The sequence below is a fragment of the Dipteris shenzhenensis genome, chromosome 2, assembly GCF_047967505.1.
Source record: "Dipteris shenzhenensis isolate YYH24624 ecotype China chromosome 2, Dip_SZ_1.0, whole genome shotgun sequence".
Classification (NCBI taxonomy): domain Eukaryota; kingdom Viridiplantae; phylum Streptophyta; class Polypodiopsida; order Gleicheniales; family Dipteridaceae; genus Dipteris; species Dipteris shenzhenensis.
Window position 1 is genome coordinate 25,026,201 of NC_141597.1, and position 20,685 is coordinate 25,046,885.

Genomic DNA, 20,685 nt, shown 5'->3' on the forward strand with positions numbered 1-20,685 from the left:
TTTTACGCCCGTAGTTTCCTTGTTCCCCTGTATTCAAAACTGCAAAACGATAAAAGGTCGATATGACTTCAGACAAGTCGTTACATTCTGCAGTAGGGTTTTGGATGTTGAATGGAAATGTTCACAATATGTGCGCAGACTTCCGGTTTTATTGAATTCGGAAATTTGTGTCGCAGTTGCTATTATTATTTTCCTTAAAATGAGTGGATGATATGCTCTTCATTCCTCTTGTGCGGCTCTTTACATTGTGCGGACGTATGCTGAACTACAGCCGTTTTCTTGCATTACGTGTAACTGATCCATGGCGTGAAGCATAGTTTTGGAATCTTTTTTAAAACACCATTTGTTACGTGGGGTCCTCCATAGATAGCTCGGCACATGGATGGAATAAAGTAATTATCCATGTATTGTTGAGAGTAGTTAAGAGTAGATCAACGGGAATGCAGACATGTACACCCTAGGATGTCTGGGTATTGCTGAGGGAAAAAGTATGGATTCTCTTTCCTTGCCCGTAAATTGAATGATGTTCGTTTCATTCCGGAGTTCCTTTGATATAGGTGCATTCTATTTTTTTAGAGTGACTGAACTGAAACAGTAAGCGGGAGACTGAAACAATCCATCATCAGCTGAATCTGAATGAATAATTGCTCCAATGGATGTACAGTTGGAACGAGAACGGAAATTAGAGCATGAAGCGAGTGAGGGATCTTTGCATTCACTTGTAGTAGATCTTGAATGGCCATTTCATGTGATGTCACAGTTGGAACGTGAAGGGAAGCTAGGGTTTCAATTATATTCGATAGGAGTGTGAGGTTTTTGCATTCACTTATAGATCTTGAATTGCCATCTCATGGGATTTCACTTTTTGATTTAGTGATTGCGGTTCCATTTTTGGGAAACTTTGAATCTTATTGACTTGCACCCTTCACTTGCAGCTGCTTGAGTAGCGTCTTGGACTAATAGAATGCATTCAGAACATGCAATGCATTCAGCAAAACTTGCACAAAGAGATGACTTGAAGAGAGTGCAACAAAAGTCAAGTGTTTCTTTTGGGAAGGGTAGTGGATAGATGAAGATTTGTCTCCTGACATTAAAAGCCACATAGAAAGGCTTTGCTATCCACATTGAGAGTCCATGAAACTTGTTGGTCTTTCGGCTTATCTTCAACTCAAAGAGTGCTCAAGTTGTTAAGGAATAAGGGCTTGCAAAAGATTCAACCACTCTCATATGGGTCACGCCCATCATGAGAGTTTCCTATTTGGGGCTAATTGTTGATTTATGTCTTTGTGTGGGAAAAGGATTTGTGAGGTATGGTCATTGCCATTCTATGTCTTCTGAGTGCTGATGTTTTATGTGATTGATTATTGTATCCATTTTCTTCCCTATCTACAAGTATATGTGATTTCTCTTACCAAGTCTTAAGGTTTTGTTTTTTAAGTGAACTCATTGTGAGCAAATAAGCTTCATCACAATGTAGATTGGTAGAGGGGTTGCGAGGGATTTCTCCCTTGTTTACTTACCAAACAATTTTGACAGTGACAAAGATGGTTTGGGAAACAAAGAAATATCTTAGATAGCTTAACTTTAGATGAGGTTACCTCATCTATAGTAGGTACTATCATTTTTGGCATATGAGCTTAGAGAGCATGTTTTCGAGTAGCATCAAGAGATGTTGTGGTTGTTTGCAAGTGTCCCTCAAGGGTGTAGGGTTGCATTCTTTTTATGGCTTTAGGATATTTCTACAAGCAACATTAATGGATAATGATGTGGTTGTTGCCAAGTAAATTGAAGAGCTTTTAGGACATTTGATTAGAATTTTTTGCAACTTTATTATAGGGTAATGTGAAGTGATAATTCTTTGGATATTAGAAATATTAAGGGCACACTTTTGCTTTTAGAATATAGAATTGAACATTCTTATGGCTTCATTGCTTCATCATAGGAGATGAGGATTCTTCATATGCTTCTTCAATGCATTAGAATAGAGTCATAACTATTTGTCATTTTAGAATGTGGGCCTACATTTTTAATAAAAACCATTATCATCCTTGACACCAAGGGAAAGATGTTGTACAATTTTTCTAGCTCAGTGGTTTCGATTAGCTTTTAGGTGAGAAGTCGTATGGTAACTTATTCTCCTAGCAACTTCAGGAGTGCCTTGCCTAAAATGGAATGTAAAAGATTGGATGTCTTAGCTTTGAACCAAGTAGATAAAATGGTTGTGTTAAATAATGTGTTTTTTACTTTTCTTGGAATCTTCATTGCCTACTTTTACTCACCTACATGGATCAAGAAATTTTCACAAAAGAGGTGGCGCTAGAGTTTCATGAGAGGGTGGAAGAGTCTTTTAAAGATGAAACTAATCATAGTATTGAGTTTTCCTTTAAAGGACATTCTTTAAAAAGTTGGTGGGATGTATTATTGATAGGATGTAATATAAATACAATGAAATGTTGTAATTACAAGCATGTATGTAAATGTGATGGACAAATCAAATACATATTACTAACATATGTGCATGTAACCCTCTTTCATCAGCTCTTGACTTCTCTTATAAAGATGTCATGATAAGCACTAATTTAAAGTTGAAACCAAAAAGGGAATTCTTTTTACACAAATTCACTACTTAATCAATTGGAGAAGGAGAACACAATCACATCATGGAAGTGATAGTAGAATGGGTATAATCTCTTTTCCTTAGATGAGTGGCTCACGCTTTCTCATCTAGAGTATTTATGATATTTCATAAAAGCATTGAGGAGTCAAATTATCCCTTTCATCCAAAATTGGGGGATTTGCTTTACGTAGCCATCTTAAAGTCTAAAATGAATTATGTTCATAATAAAATATATTAATAATAAAATAAATACAAAATTGGTCTCAGGTTTTTCTACTATAGTGAATCAAAATGATATAATTTGAACGGTCATAGCGAGAGTCCTAGTGAATCTATGGATATTTGTTTTCAAGGTTGCGCAGAATGTCATGCTGCTTCAAAACAACACAAGTGGACATCATACTTGCTAAACTATGGGAAAAAAGTCCTTCATGAAGGTATCCAACGGTAGTTAGGTGATGTTAATGTTGGAATTTTGATTTTATTTCGAGCTTCTTATTATGTTGTAAAGAAAGATATGGCATTCCTAAAATTTCTAGCAGTTTTGGATTTATTGCATGTATGGGAGTGTGTTAGTGCCTTGAGAGTTATATCGCAAAGAAAAAGTTATTGCAACATTTGTCACCTATATTAGCGAGTCTATTTCACTCACAACAATGGAGAGGTTGAATAAGTCACTCTTTTTTGGTCTCTTAGTTGATGAGCCTACAGATATTTTAGTCATGGAGCATCTCATTATGTATGCCACTTACATCTATGATCATGAGCCTCGGGTTTCTTTCTTAGGTTTGCTTGAAGGGCATGACAGGACAACTACGGGCTTGGAAATTGCAATAATAAAGTTCTTTAGAGAATATGGTATAGATTAAAGAAAAATGGTTTGCTTTGGGTTTGATGCGGCATTTGTAATGATTGGTTTTATAAATGGATTGATTGCATTATTGAAGAGAAGGAGTCCTTTCATGACATCAATACATTGTGTGGCACATCGAACTCACTTATGTGTTTTTGACAATTTCAAACATAATTCTAATGCACAACATGTGGACTGTGTGTTGAATGAGATTGTTGGAATTTTCAGGAAAAGCTTTAAAATGTCATCCTCTAAAAGGTCATCCAGATTGACAGAGTTGGCTAATCATCTTGATTGTCCTAGCTTGAGGATGGAAAAGATACACAAGATGAGATGGTTGAGTAGATTTAAAGTAATTTCCAAGATTTGTGAAATGTATGAGTCTCTTTTGGTATGCTTACAAGAGGAGGATACAAGAGTGTTTAAATTGATTGCAAACTTTAAGTTCATGTACATGTTGCATTTTTTGGGTGATGTGATGGATCATCTTGCAAGCTTGTCATATGTCTTTCAAAAGTATTATGTGGATGTTACAACCATTTCTATTTTAGTGGCTTCCACCATCACTATGCTATAGATGGAATTTATGGGATCGCAAGACATCAACATCAACATGCAAGGGCATGATGGGTATGGATTTCCTTCTATTCTTGAGTTTGGTGGGCAAGATGGGTATGTGCCATGCATAGGGCTTTAAAAGGGGACATGTATTATGGGGTAAGAATTGATAGATGTGTTATTGGCAGTGATCTTGTTGAAGCTCTTGAGTTTTGAAGTGCTTTTTGTAATGAAGTGAAAAGAAACTTACAATCTAGGTTTCCTAACATCATGTGTTGGAGAGCATTAAAATCCTTGCACCTTCTATGTTTCCCTCAACCTCAAGAGGTTAAAAGTTATGGAGGAGATGAGATGGGAGTGTTGGTAAAGCACTTTGGAAATGATGCGGTATTAGTAGACGGTACACATGTAGAATGTGTGATGGATGGTAGAGCATTGAAGAGGAAATATCATATTTTTACGATACAAGCAACATTAGATTGGAAAGGAAAAGTGTCGAAAGATACATGATACTTTATTAGTAGAAACGAAGTGCTATGTGACAAGTATCCTATGCTTCTTTGAGTAGCAAAAATTGCCATGTACAACTATTTGTGAAACAAGCTTCAACATTCAGAACATCACGAACGAGTTATTAAATAGACCGGAGACCAAGACCTTGGATTATGCAGATTTCTATTTAAGAACCACCTCTAGCAAAATTTGATTTTGTGCAGGATATACAACTATGGCAAAATGCAGCAATAACATGTAGACATGCATGCAATAAGTGGAATGATTATGCATGATGACTCCTTGAGCCATTTATTGCTTTTCATGAAGATATATCCACAACTACTCGTGAATGTAGCACCATCAATTTCTCATTAATGTTTTAGAATCTATGTTCCTTGTAAACTTGCAATATGTATAACATTTAAGTTCTTATAATATGCCCATTCATGTTTCCATGATTGGAGTACTTGTAAAATATAACTTAAAAGACTTGTAAATTTTTTGGAAATATGGTTGAAAGTTTTTTAAGGTCATGCCGACAAAGCATAAAATTCAAATGTGGTCAAGTGCTCAAATTTCCCTTTTCGTGAGGCTGAATCATAATATTTCAGGTTTGTGATTGCTGGGTTAATTCAAAGACTTGTAAATTTTGAGATAGCAGGTTTCTCAATGAGTGACTAAAAATATTTTTGGGAAACCCTGCCTCAAACATGCCATATTCAATTGAGGAGCATTTACACAATTTCACATACTTGAGCAGTTCTCTCAACTTAGCTAAGCTATAAGCTAGTACAAAAGACCCTCAGCATGAAACAAATAATTGGCCAGATCAACAAAAAGTGTAATCCAGAAGAAACTTAATCCACAAACATTACACTTGCTCAATCATAAGAACTCCTATCCATGCAAAATAGTTTGATTTACCCTACATATCTACATGAGTGCCGAGCCAAGTCAAGCGTACAAACACTGCAAGCAACAAGAATACTCTTCTCCAATTCAAGAATGCAGTACTGCCCTTCCTTTCACGCCCACATATTGAATCGACGGATGCCCTCTATGACAAAAATTCTCAAATGAACTAGATGATGACAACATATCTCCTACTTCTTTTCATCCTTCTCTGTCTCTGCAGCTCGCTTTTTACGAATTCCCACCATACGTTCATTCATCCTCTCTAAGCGAAGCTTGGCATAAGCTCTGTTTGCCTTGAGCTCATCTGTCAAAGTGATGAGTTCAGTAGCTGGTTTGTCCTTAACGATAGGAAGCACTGGACCTTGAACCTGCATGGCATTTGCTAGCTCTTCTTGGCTTGCATCCCCAGCCTGCACCCACCTCAATCAATGTCAGAAAATACAATCAATGGCCCATAAGGAGAGACTACCATCACATGGAGCTTCACCATACCTTTGTCTTGCGAGACCGGCGTGGGAAGATGATCAATTTGGCTTTGTACGTGTTAAGCCTCTGGACATTTGTCTGCAGACTTTCCAGGCAGCGATTCTTTCTGCGATGGTCAACTGCAATACCGATGGTTGGCGCAAGCTTCTTGGAGATTCCAGCAGCCTGTCATGAAATTAAGGAATTTAAGTTCATAATATTGTACTGTAAATCTTGCTGTCCACTACTGGTGATAAAGCATGCTTCTCTGTCCTACTGCTTCCCTGGTTACAGAATCACAGATGTAGCCATTCCCAGGGTGTAGTTTGCCACACAGCACACAGGCAGCTTGTAGACTAAAGCTTGTTTCCATACAGCATACACAAAACATAAACCCATGCAGCAATATCAACACAGAACAGAACAGGATCGGCAGACCAGGTGAAGTACAATGGAAAAAAGTTAACTGAAAAGGCAAAATTCAAATGCCAATCACCATATAATATGTGAGTATGGGGCAGAGAGACTTCGAAAGCCATAGGTAGTATGTGCAAGTAAAGGGCAGCGAATGCAAGAACAACTGCAAAGCAGCTCAGGTGTGGGTGTTCTGCCAAAAACATGCACAGTGATGGCAGCAACCCCAAAAAACTCTTTAAAGCAGAGCATCTAGAAAGCTGTTCCATGCTATTCCATGCCTTGAGCTTTAAACAGGTTCATTACAGATGGAGTGATTCAAGCAAAACTTTTGAGGACACAGTAGGCCGTCCATACAAGAGTATGAGTATGAAGTAAGGGCTAAGTCAGTCTACGCTGTACATACCATGTAGTAAGGGGCAAGTCCCATAGGAGCATCCCTCAATGTTCTTAAACATGTAGACAGTCTACATAACATGGGCCAACTTCTGCTTGCACATAATACCTCAGCTTCATCTTACTGATGTGGGGCAGCCCACAAAAAGGACCACATAACGAGGTAACGTATGTATTGAATACAGAGGCAACATGAATTATTTCCCTGCATAACCATGGGATAAGCTAGGGAGAGGACTCTTAAGGATGTGGTGGAGAGCTCCTATAGGTCTGCTACAGCTCAGCAGGCATCCATATGCCTACTCACTATATGGCTGGTGGAGGCATGTCAGCCCAGGGAGGTGATAAGGATGAAATTTGAGTGAGCATCATGAACCCTCCAGAAAAGAACGTATGGGCAAGCCTGTTGCGATACACATGGTACACTTGGGACGTTACTTCCTAGTGCGTGTTTAAACTAGTCAGCAAGTACATGGACATGGTAATGATGAGCAACCCTGCAGGTAGTAGTGTTGTGATGTTCGTAGTGCCAAAGGCTAATTTTTTAAATCTTATTGCTCTTCCACAGTGAGAGCCATCTAGGTGTTCGTAGTGCCATCTGGGTACAGGTTAGTCGTTTCCATGTATCATTCTTTTTGTAAAACAAGAAAAAGCAATGCTTAGAGGAAGCGGTGCAGATCTAACCGCAGGCTTCCTAGAGAAAATCGCCAGGATGCAAGTATTAGCCTCTGCCAGACCTGAAACTTCTCCAACTTACAACCTACCGCCCATCAACCTGTAGGATAAGAGTAGGAAAAAGGACTTGCCTTCAACTCCTCGAGAGTGAAACCACGTCCAGCCCTAATCTTCATGTTGTACTTGAGCGTCTGCGAGTGCACCACAGGTCGAAGGGCACCACTGGTGGGGCGAGGGAAGATTCGAACGGCCTTTTTCTGTCGGGCTACAGCGAGAACAATATCAAAACACGATTAAAAGAGGGGAAATCGTTTTCAGCATTTGCAATCACACAGCAGGCCTACAGATTTCCTCACCTAAACGTCTGCGCTTCTTGCGAGCAGGCTGGTTGAACCAGGTTCTGACGTAGGACTGCCAGTCTTTCTTGAAATGCCCATTGGGGATGACATTGTTGTGCTTCATAGCTACAAGAAGACCACCAAGGTTGGGACGAAACGAACGAATTCAAGAACAGACAACAGATTGGAGGAGTTTGAAATCACCTGCAGCTTCGAGCTCGCCCAAAAAGAAAGATTTTGTTCTACAGGCTCATATTTTAGGGTTCCTCTTTTGAGAGTCCTTAGAGCAGCAGCCCGTGTGTGAACCATCCCTCCCTTCCTAGTCAACCCTAGTTTGTAACCTAGTTTTTTCAATCAGAACCAAGGGTGCATATACACCATTTTGACGCACCCAACCTCTTGGTAGCCAAATTAGATTTGCGGTAGGCAGCCTTTCCATCGTGGAGCGACTAACTATTTTATCAATTGTTTAAGGAAAAAAGAGAATGAGTAAAATAGTGGACATGAGACGCAACACAAGGTCCATTAAGACCCGATCCTCCTTGTAGGGTGGTAATTTATTATTGATTTTGTTGATGCCCATATTTTGGAAGCTAAAGTCCAACAAATACATGAATAAGGCGATACAATAACTAATTCTCGTTGCAGTTTTTACAATATTGTCACATGGACTATAACCATATGAATAAAGGTGTAGTCATCCTTAAATCTTGCATCCATCTTGGATTTCCTTACTCCCTCGCATCGATAACATGCATTAAACGAGAGGAATGTTGTAAGAATTCACATTGAAAACAAGAAATTTTGAATGGACCACTAATTGAAAATATTTATATTTTAATATATAATAAATAATTATTATAACCACACATACTCCACATATAGTATGAGCGGGGAGGCGGTGTGCTTCCTTTATAATCTAAGGGAACGGGCCCTTCCTTGGGTGGATGCCGAGATAATGCCAAGAATATAAATGTCGAGAATATTAGCGCAAAGGATAAGTCTCACGAATGGATAAGAAACTGGCATATTACCTGAATGTCAATAGTCGTAATTGTAGTCGAACGTTGAGAGACAATATCCGAAAAACTGGCCAATGTGACCCTGAGAGGATCTGCGTGTGTCCTTAAGCAGGATGATTCCAACATTCTCAGATCATTCAGTAGACTGTGGACAGCACAAAAAGATAACTATCATTAGAGGAAGTTCGAAGTAGAGCACGCAACATTCTCACTCTCCACTTAACCAGCGTTACGTGCCTCTCCAACCTTGGGAAAATGAGAGTTTGATCATTGTATAGTAAGTCGAGCTTTTAGGCTTGTGAGAGTAGAGCATAAGGTCATCACGAGACTCTCCAAAGCTTCATATGCCAATAAGCCCAAACTTGCAAATCAAGTAGACCATCTCTTCAAATCGATAGGTTTGAAATATTTATTTAGTCTTTTTATTATGAAAAGCACATATATGCTTTAAGTGCTTTAGTCAAATGCTTAGATTTTACATCAAACGAAATCAAAGGCATAAGATGAAACCAAATCAAGAGCTTAGATTCATGACACGTGGCTCAAGAGGGTGTGAGAAAACCCAAACATCTCCCTAGGCTGCCTACCGTAAAGAATGAAGTAAAAATCAAATTCTAAATTCTATGTGACACACAAGAAGAAAGAAGGGTGGGGAGAGGAAACATGTGACACATAGATTGCATGCACTTGTGGGGGAGGGAAGGCCATGTGGCTTTTCAAATTTTCAAATTGGGTGAAACAAAGAGGTAATCTCCCCCCCCCCCCCCAACCTCCCACTTTCCTTTGAGAAAAAGAACATCCCCCCCTTCCCCCCCCCTCCCCCCCCCCCAACTAAGGTAAGCCATTCCAGGGCAATTCCTTTCTCAAAAGCCAATATCTAGATGGTAGCATTGATCTTTCTTCCCTAGGCACCTCAATTTCAGACCCTGTACAAGAAGGAAGTTCAACCCCATTTTTGCCCATGGCAAAACCTGGCAATGCAATGCCATCACCTTTAGGCTGCCTACCTAACGAGAGAGTTTTAAAAAAAAAACCAATTTTTGATAGACCACGTAGAAAGAGCAGTCTTCAATGCTTACAGAACACATGTTCTCTACATACACACTCTTAACCCTCACTCCCTAACTCTACCACTCTCAAAACACACACTAGCACAACATCTACCACTCTCAAAACGCACACTATCCAAGGGTTTTCTTGTACACACTCCTGTATCTCTAAGTTTCTAACACCTCCCCCCCTCCCTACCCTAGAGAATGGTAGTCGTGCTTAAGAGGGTCTCTAGCAAAAACATTGACGATGGCTCCCAAACTACACACTAGTTCCAACACCTGGATCTTAGGTCAACAAGGCACGATAAATGAGCTCCAGGAGCACGTTCTTAGCAAAAATACCCCCATCCCATGTCCATTGCCTTTGACAATAGCCATCAGAGCTCCTTATGCTTGATATCAGAACACATTACAAGGAGCTCCCCTTGCCCCTCCGATAACAATTTGCATCAACCAATGTCAATGATGTATTCTTCTTGGATCTGAGATTTTTGGAGGAGTACATTGTATTCTAACTCGCTCAAAAGCACTGCAATCATGCTCAAGCGAGGATTGGTGGAAACATCTGGTTACCCGATCCAACTGCATGGGAGAGGTTTACGAGGTTCAAATGCAGAAGATAGCATGGAGTCTAGCAGCTTTTTAAGGTATCGCTCTACAACCTCAGTGGGATCTTAAGCGATGCTCTCCTTAGGCATTCGCTTTCTGACTATCAAAGATTGCTCATGGGAACCTTCCTAATGGATGACATCATCAAAGATTGCCTGGAAGTAGCAGAAGTTCTTCTTTAATTAAGAAAAAGATACGAAGCCATGAGTGGCTTCATGAAAATTTTTATATTACCTCTCCAAGAGGATACTCGCCGTAAGTACCGTATTGCGAGTTTTCTCTCAACATTGCATCAAGAAGTTTCAGCCCTTCAAAAAGCCCACCAGTTGACCTCAGAATTGATCCTGAAGACATTCGAGTATTGTCGAATGATGTGTTCTTAGGGAAAGGGAGCTATGGTTGCGTACACAAGCAAGTAGCCACTGTAAAGACAATTCTTGGAACACATTTCAAAGAAGAAGTCCCTAGAACGTCCATTGCCTCAATTGTAGAAGAGTTTAGAAAGGAAGTGACTATTCATGCCAATCTACAAAACCCTTACGTTGCTCAAATGATAGGTTCGTCACACCAAATCCAATGAAGTCGCTTTCGTTCCAAAGGGAGTAACTAGGGGGATGTCGGTTGTTCCCTAAAATCTTGATTCATGTTGATGTTCCCAGAGCTACTAATCTCGATGACATGTGGAAATTGAAGCTTCCATATTGAGAGGAGAGGGCAAGCCAAGGAGGAGCTCCTCTTGGGGCACTCGTGGTGCTTCACTGGTCGAGTAAGAGCTCTAGATCTCTAATTTGACTCTATTGTCACCTCTGATGCTACTAGAATGGAGCATCCTGGTCTCCAACATAGCTCCCAAATCAAAACTCTGCCCTTAAACATTTCCCTAGGTTGCAACACCTTTGACCCTCCCTATCAGAGTGTTTGAGGGATAGCAAACTTTGTCGCTCACCATCTATTTTATCTCCCTACATAAAGTCAAAATCTCGAAAACAAAAGCAATGTAAGCAAAAGATTTAGGGGCAGAAGCAAACATCACACCTAAGCGACTGCAGAATGGGTGCGATGAAGAACTCGCCTAACAACATATGATTTTCAAAAAGCATTTGAAAAAATAAAATTTCTAATCTTTTACTCAAATTTGGAAGCTTGTTTTAGGCCTTAAGATCAATCTAAACTCTAAGGGTCCAAAATCAAACACATGGCTCAATGAGGGCTCAAGAAAACCAGACTTGCCTCTAGACTGCCTACCATAACTAGATTGCATTAGGCAGCCTTTCTGTCGTCATGCACGTAGTAACTACTAACTCGAAATTGATCTTGAATCCTAGCAATTTATCAAACTTTTAAAGGGAAAAACCGAATGAGTAAAAATGTGGACATGAGACATGAGACAGAGTTCGTCAAGACCTTGATCCCCCCTGCAAATGTTAGGGGTGGTGATTTATTATTGACTTGGCCATATTGTTTGTGCATTTTGGGAGTTGAAGCCCAAAAAATACATGAGAATAAGGCGGCGCTCATAAGAGTTCATAATTGATCCTCATTGCAGTCTATCCAATATTGTCACATGGACTGTAATCATATGAATAAAGGTGTTGATATCTTTCAATCTTGCGTCCAGCTTGGATTTCCTTCCTCCTCGCATCGAGAACATGCATCAAAAGAGAGGAATGTTATAAGAATTCAGATTGAAAACAAGAAATTTTGAATATATTTGTATGATAATATATAATTATTATATATTATATATTATATATTATATAATTATTATAACTACACAGTGTGGATGGGGAGGTGACGCGCTTCCTTACCCAAAGAGTTATAATCCGAGGGAACTGGCCCTTCCCTGTGCACTGAGAATATAAACACCAAAAAAATTAGCGCTGAGAATAAGTCTCATGAATGGATAAGATACTAGCATATTACCTGAGTATCAATAGTCGTAATCATAGTTGAACATTGGTAAAATCACCACGAATGACTGCTAATACTTTATTTTCTTTAGCTTTAGTTGCAAACAAACTCGAACCATCAAGGTGAGAAAGTAGCTTAGGGCTAGCTCTCCCAATCTTTACCTATTTAGAGTACCAAAGAAACGTGATGAAAGGACCAAACATTTCACAACTTAATATGCATGTTCCACTCCCTAAAGGCCGTATTTTATTACTTATAAACATGGGCAAACTGTGCGCGGCCCACACCAACTTAGCTGAGTAACCACCCAAGAGACCAAATCTCAGCAAAAACTTGAGGTGTCCTCATTATGTATTTCCAAGAAGAGCATTGACATATCTGAGCCAAGGAAAAGGATAGAGGACTTTGCCTTCCACTTATTACTGCAAGGAAGATTGACAAATCAATGGGCTCTGTAATTATGAGTTCAAGAAAGAGGAAATAGTAGCACAATATCGTACGACAAACTTGGCAAAGGTGTGTAGTGTGTGATCCTTCGGTCAATGGATACTTGGCTCATAACAAATAATGACGAGTGGATGAGTATCAATTTTTTAGAGTTGTTTGGTGGCGAGAGCATCGTGTAAGATAATTTCATATGTTTGAATTAATTGTATCCAAAGTGTTCATTGGTAAATATTTGCACCATCTTGAATTACTCTGATCGGACTAGGTTGTAAGCTTATAGCCCCTTGGAAGCTCTTCAACTCAGGTGCAAGTTTTGCATGTTCAAGGCATGGGCAACCTGAGCATGAGTAACATCATGAAAGTTGATGATCAAATGCCAACTGTTGTTATCCGCTTCTTGCATGCTGGCGATAGGGTGAAAGTTGGCAAAGAAGCCGTAACAGTGGAGAGAGGAAGAGCCCGTGATGTGTGATGTAGCTTTGAAGAGAAATGGGCCATAAAACAATATCACCTCATTGCCTGACATCTATTGGAAGGATGACAAAGCCCTGACTCTCTTTTGGGGAGTGCCACGGCTCTTTTCTTCTATGAAAGGGAACCTAGCATCATGTATGATGTCTCTTTCCTTTGGTTCTTTTCCTCTATGAAAGGGAACCTAGATGTTGTCTTTCTTTCCACTCGAGCAAACATCCAACAAGCTTCCAAATGTAGCTTCCCGTTCTTTCAACTTTCATAGTATCACCACTCATCCTTCTTCTACGTTACCAAGATTTAATTATTTTACTTCACACGACAACTCACAGCAAGCTAGGGTCTTTTACTTTGCGTGTTTTAATCGAGGAGTCTCCATCATCTCGGGTGCCATCTCGGGTGCAAGTAAAGAGCTTCCATTGCGTGCTTCCTTGAGAGATGAAGGTCCTTAATGGTGATCTTTTGCAACACCTTTTGAATGACCTCGGAAGAGCAGAATTGCCTGTGAGACAAGGATGCCATTGGGTAGATGCGTAAAACAACTTTTTGGAGCCATCGTTTAGAACTACAACAACAGATTGAATATGCCATTTCTGGATTAGGAAGCTGAATTCTGTAGGCAAACACAGCCGATCTGCTTTCCAATATAAACCTACAATGCTTTGGCCCACAAGTTCATCTTCAGAATAAGAGAAACGGAGTGGGGTATTCAGTGCTTTAATGTTGGATTGAGTGGTACGCCCAACAAAGCGTTGCAATGCTAGTCTACTGACAAGGAAAAAGCGTAAGCTCAACAAAACCCATTCTTGTTGTGTGACGCCAAATTTGTCTTGCCAAAAAAAAAAAAGCAAAAAATCCACACAATTTCCACCATTAGATGTTCATGAAGATCAACGTCTAGGAGATTATGACATGTGGCTTCATGAGGGCTCAAAAAGGTAAAACTTCCCTCTAGGCTGCCTACTGTAAAAAAGTCTGGGCAGCCTTCAATGGGCAAGGGTTAATTTTGGGTGTTTAGCGTATAAATTTGATTTTGTAAGTCAACACTATCCTTTTGCATTATTTGGAAGCATTTTTTCACTTCTTTGCCGTGAGGGATGTATCTTGAATGGTTTTTCGAAGGGGGTTCTTTTTCACACATGCAAGCACGTATGGTTTTTCGAAGGGGGTTTTTTTTCACACATGCAAGCACGTGCTCTGCTTTCACTTCAGGCGCTTTTCACTCCTTTGCCTTGAGGGATGTGTCTTGAATGGTTTTTCGAAGGGGGTTCTTTTTCACACATGCAAGCACGTGCTCCGCTTTCGCTTCAAGCGCTAACCTCCCCGGCAGCAGCACCAAATGTTGTCTCTGTTTTACCCAAGTGCAAGTTCCAAGGGTGTTGGTCACCTGAACTCGTGTCGTTGCTCATTGTAGCATGTGTCCTCCGATCGTGTTCCGGTGAGAGGTGTAGGCTAAAGCATGGAAAGCAGATCTCATGCACGTGTGAATGAGAAAGAGGGATTGATTATAACGATTGATGAGGCTCTCGCCTCCACGAGAGTTCAAGGGTTTAGAAGGGGATTTTAGGCTTCGAAAGGGGGACAGGGTTAAGAGAATTAACTAGGAGTTCCATGGTTCAAAGGGGGTTGTAGGGTTTAGGAGGAGTCCAAGGTTGAGCAGTGGAGAGCTAGTCTCCTTCGTGGATTCGAGGGATAAGGGTTAAGGAGGAGGGACAAGGAAGGAAGAGGAAGGAGGAGGAGAGTGGAGGAGGAGGGACGGAGAGGGAGGAGGAAGGAGGAGGAGGGAGGAGGAGGAGGAGGGAGGAGGAGAAGGAGGGAGGAGGAGGAGGGAAGAGGAGGAGGAGGGAGGAAGGAGGAGGAGGAGGGAGTACAAGGGTAGAGAGTGCAAGGGTAAGGGCATGCTAGAACACGATAATGTAAGAGAGCATGGACGCAATGGAGATCAATCGCATGAACAAAATAGTGAGCTTGAACACTGAACCCCAAAGAGTGGGAGCTTCATTCCATTGAGAGATATTTATACATGTTGGTCTCTATACAATCCGTAGGTACCTCCATGGTGGGACCTCTTTTGTAGGAGACCTTTTGGACAGGAGTCCCTCCACTTTGGGGGGGGCCCTTTTGGGTCTCTACACAAAGTGGGGGGACCTTTTTGGTCTTCACATTAAGTTGGGGGACTTTTTGGGTCTCTACACAAAGTAGGGGGACCTTTTGGGTCTCTACACGAATTGGGGGGACCTTTGGGTCTCTACACAAAGTGGAGGGACTTTTTGGGTCCTTACACAAATGGAGGGACCTCCGAAAGTGTAGGCTTTTAGTCTTTCTCTCTCTAGATTTAGTATTTCTCTCTCTAGATTTTGGAAGTATGATTAGATCTTTTCTAGAGAGGATTTTGGCTATCCTCATCTTTTAAGATTTATCATACCATCTTTCAGGCTCAAGATATTACAAGCGAAGCTTTGCCGCTACTCTACACACACAATGCTCTCGTAGTTGTTGTCCTCGACTGCACTTCTGGCCCTTGTTGCCACAGGGTTAACACTCGTGATATCCTTTTGATGAACAAATAGATGGAATGAATCAATGAGTGTCATTGTGTTGTAGAGGCAGAAGCATCTAAGAGAAGCCAGTTGGTTTAGTATTATTGTATGTAATTGAGTGGTAAGGAGAGAGATGCACAAATGTTACAACATATGAGGGGGATGCTGTGATGGAAAGAAGATAGAAGATCTTGTAAATCCAAGAGTGTACAAAGTAGCTATTTTATAAAGCATAGTATTTCTTGTCAATTAGTATTGTCATTTCAGGGGGGGTGGGAAGAGAGAGAGAGAGAGAGAGGGGGGGGAAGAGAGAGAGAGAGAGAGAGAGAGGGGGGGGTTGGAGGGGGGGATGGAGAGGGGGGGTGGAGGGGGGGATGGAGATGGGGGGGTAGAGAGATGGTAGGTGGAGGGGGGTGTGGGGGGTGGAGATGGGGCGGGTGCAGGGGGTAGGTGGAGAAGGGGGGGTGGGAGGTGGAGGGGGTGGAGGAGAAAAAGGGGGGATGGGGTGTAGAGAGAGGTAGAGAGATGGTAGAGTGGAGGGTGATGGAGATAGGGGGTGGAGGGGGGATAGAGAGAGGTAGAGAGATGGTGGAGTGGGGGGTGATGGAGATCGGGGGTGGTGGAGGAGATGGGAGGTGGAGGTGGAGGGGGAAAAGGGGAGATGGGGTGTAGAGAGAGGTAGAGAGATGGCGAAGGGAAACAGGATGGTTACCTTGAGTTGGGGAGATGGGGGATGGACGAAAAAAGTGGAGGCGGTGGGGAGGAAGATGATGGGAGGTGGAGATGGAGATGGAAGAGGGGTTGACGGAAAAGTGGTGGTGGAGGGGTTGACGGAAAAAGTGGTGGTGGTGGTGATGGAAATGGTGGGCGGAAGTTGGAGAACGAAAAATAGAGATAGATGGAAAATATGGAGGCTTAACAGAATTTGGAGAAGGGAGTGGCTATCAAAAGTGTGGGGAAAGAAATGAGGGGGGTTGGTGTTGCTTTTATAGGATGTGGGAGGATTAAGGGTTAATTTTGGGTGTTTAGCGTATTAATGTGATTTTGTAAGTCAACACTATCCTTTTGCATTATTTGGAAGCATTTTTTCACTCCTTTGCCTTGAGGGATGTATATTGAATGGTTTTTCGAAGGGGGTTCTTTTTCACACATGCAAGCATGTGCTCCGCTTTTGCTTTAGGTGCTTTTCACTCCTTTGCCTTGAGGGATGTATCTTGAATGGTTTTTCGAAGGGGTTTCTTTTTCACACATGCAAGCATGTGCTCCGTTTTTCCTTCAGGCGCTAATCTCCCTGGCAGCAGCACCAAATGTTGTCTCCGTTTTACCCAAGTGCAAGTTCCGAGGGTGTTGGTCACCTACAGTCGTGTTGTTGCTCGTTGTAGCATAGGTCCTCCAGTCGTGTTCTGGTGAGAGGTGTAGGCTAAAGCATGGAAAGCAGATCTCATGCACGCGTGAATGAGAAAGAGGGATTGATTATAACGATTGATGGAGGCTCTCGCCTCCACGAGAGTTCAAGGGTTTAGAAGGGGATTTCAGGGTTCGAAAGGGGGATAGGGTTAAGAGAGTTAACTAGGAGTTCCATGGTTTAGAGGGGGTTGCAGGGTTTAGGAGGAGTCCAAGGTTGAGGAGTGGAGAGCTAGTCTCCTTCGCGGATTCGAGGAATAAGGGTTGAGGAGGAGGGACAAGGAAGGAGGAGGAAGGAGGAGGAGCATGGAGGAGGAGGGACGGAGAGGGAGGAGGGAGGAGGAGGGGGGAGGAGGAGGAGGAGGAGGGAGGAGGAGAAGGAGGGAGGAGGAGGAGGGAGGAAGGAGGAGGGAGGAGGAGGAGGGAGTACAAGGGTAGAGAGTGCAAGGGTAAGGGCATGCTAGAACACGATACTGCAAGAGAGCATGGACGCAATGAAGATCAATCGCATGAACACAATAGTGAGCTTGAACACTGAACCCCAAAGAGTGGGAGCTTCATTCCATTGAGAGATATTTATACATGTTGGTCTCTACAAATCCGTAGGTACCTCCGTGGTGGGACCTCTTTTGTAGGAGACCTTTTGGACAGGAGTCCCTCCACTTTGGGGGGGGACCTTTTGGGTCTTTACACAAAGTGGAGGGACTTTTTGGGTCCCTACACAAAGTGGAGGGACCTCCGAAAGTGTAGGCTTTTAGTCTTTCTCTCTCTAGATCCTGATTTGGCAAGTATGATTAGATCTTTTCTAGAGAGGATTTTGGCTATCCTCATCTTTTAAGATTTATCATGCCATCTTTCAGGCTCAAGATATTACAAGCGGACTTTGCCGCTACTCTACACACACAATGCTCTCATAGTTGTCCTCCTCGACTGCACTTCTGGCCCTTGCTGCCACAGGGTTAACACTCATGATATCCTTTTGATGAACAAATAGATGGAATGAATCAATGAGTGTCGTTGTGTTGTAGAGGAGGAGCATCTAATTGTATGTAATTGAGGGAATGTTGGCCATATATTAGAACGATTGTTTTAAGTTACGAATGTGTTTCAAAGAATTTTATTTTAGTGTTTGAAGATAGTAATGTTATTAGAGGAATGAAGTCTAAAAGAGCTTGAACTCAAGGTTAGCATGAGACTAGGAACAAGAAAGACCCTTGCTGTGCCAATTAAATATGGGGCAAAAACAACAACATAGATGTAGAGGTTTCAATACCAAAATCCATCGAACGATGTACGTATGATGCATAGACGATGATGGAGGTGATGTGGTGGTGACGACAAAGATGAAAATTTAATAACATATCAAAATTAAGGGAAAAAGAGAAGAACTCAATGATGTATAATTATACTGGTAGAAATCGAACCGCAACCCTCTTGCACAATTCAATAGAGGGCCAAAAACAACTAGACATAGATATATGCCATTGGCGATGTATGTACAATGCATGAATGGCGATAGAGGTGACACGGACGATGACGATGGAGCCAAAATATTAATAACATTAAAATTTAGGGAAATTTTGAAATAAAACTTAATTTGCACAACCACAGCCAAGAGGAAATATTAGTTGCTAGTTACGAACCATTGGTCAACTGTAAGGATAGGGGGACAAAACCGCCCAATTGGAGGAAACTAGAGTAGGAAGCTTCTGAAGACTACACATGGCAAGAAGATAAAGGGAGGAGGAGCCTTGGCTCTGATGAGAGTGCACAACAAGGAGAAATGCTCACAAATGGAGGAGAGATACGGAGAACCACAAACATGAGATAGAGTCAACATTATCACTGATTGTTAGCCTTATCAAGTGAAGGCAACAATGTGATCCTCACAATACCAAGGGAAGATCACCTATCTAATATAGGCAACCACATCTCTATCCCTTTATCCAAAACCCTACCAACAGATCCAACTCTCCAATCACCTAGACGCACAAATCTCAACATTTTTCACAATGTGTGGTTAAAATGTAGTTAATTAACTCAAGTCAAGCTTTTTAATGACCATGTATATATGAATGTGGCTATTCATGGGCCATTGTAGGAAGATTGCAAAAATAGAAACATGAGATTGTTGCCCTTAAGCACACATTGGAGCCCCACATGAGAAATGCTAAGCGGGCCAACTTTGTAGCATGATGCATCCATTCTATAAAACATCTATGAGTTTGAGTGTCTACTTGGCTGTGCATGTTACCAATCATGTGTGCACACATCTGTGAGAGATCTTGAATATTTGGTGATCTTTGGGAATATTCCAATGTAGGATTTAGGCAAGTCTTGATTATTCCAAATATTGTATGATCCCCAAGACCACATTGTAGTTGTGAATGCTCCTTTCAATGTCTTATTGTATTGCATATTGTAGCAACTTGTCATTAAGAGCTTGATTTTTGGGTGATTCTTATTAGGATAAAGCTTTTACACTTTTCAATCCATATGAGAACTTACAACAATGGAACGCCCACAAGGACATATAAGTCTTTGTATATAACCTTAAGCTTTGCATTTACTCAAAATGTTGGCATAAGGTGCCTTCTTGAAGAATGCAATGACCCTCCTTTTACTCGTGTGGAGTCAAGGATACATAAAAGCTTTTATTAGCAAACCATGAAGAAGAACATCACAATATGCAACAACTCTCATACTTTCTCAAGTTATTGGGCCAAACCAAAGGATATTTTTTAATCTTAAGCTCAATTGTTATGCTATCACTACATCCGAGTGTCTATTGAATTTCTTCTTCCTTGCAAAATCTATTCTTGTTATTGGGGGGTGTTTGTTTGAAAAGATATGGTGAAGCTTTTACTATGGCATCTTGTCACCTCTTTCTTAACAAGCTTGCTTTCCTCTCATTGAGTGTTTGTTTTACCCTTAGCTATTGGCATCTCTCAAGCAAGAGTTTGATAGTGTCTTGATTACTTGTGCTTTTGGATAGGCATTCCCTTTCCTTTTATAACATTTGATCAAGTTTGTTCTTTGTACACTATGAACCTTCAATGATGTCCTTTTAATGGTCTTGCCACACGTGCTAGAGTCTAGGTGGCAAGTTTGGGTTCAATTCCTCTTTTTAGCTCCTAAGTAGCTCAATGAAATCATCTTTATTTGCATTCATAGACTTGTCTTTGGATCCTCAAGAACTAAGGTTTTACCACCTTTTTGAAGGAATCACCCCACCCCTTTCTATTTTTTCTCTTTTTGAGTTCAAGGTCTAGTTTGTTGCACTATAGAGTTGCACCCTTTGTCTCACTAAAAAAAATGACACCAAAATTTTCAAGTTTGTAATTATTTGCCTTAAAACAAAGTGTGTTTATTTTAATAGCAAGATGCTTAAATCCTTAATACTTAGCTAGATCATAGTCAAGAGACGCTTGAGTTGATTAATAAAAGGGTCTTTAAGTTTTTTCAAAACTCGAATGAATGAAACAATGACATGAGTCATCACG

General features: G+C 41.1%; 1 protein-coding gene across 1 annotated transcript; it reads right to left on the bottom strand.

The window, feature by feature from the left end:
* Nucleotides 1–5,331: 5,331 nt before the first annotated feature.
* Nucleotides 5,332–8,059, bottom strand: LOC147904530 (large ribosomal subunit protein eL13z-like). The gene is made up of 5 exons (XM_087387060.1): nt 7,931–8,059; nt 7,745–7,852; nt 7,520–7,653; nt 5,931–6,089; nt 5,332–5,848 (listed from the first exon to the last, which is right to left on the bottom strand). Exons 2-5 carry the CDS (start codon nt 7,848–7,850, stop codon nt 5,627–5,629), a joined length of 621 nt encoding a protein of 206 aa, XP_087243186.1. The 5' UTR covers nt 7,851–7,852; nt 7,931–8,059; the 3' UTR covers nt 5,332–5,626.
* Nucleotides 8,060–20,685: the final 12,626 nt, after the last annotated feature.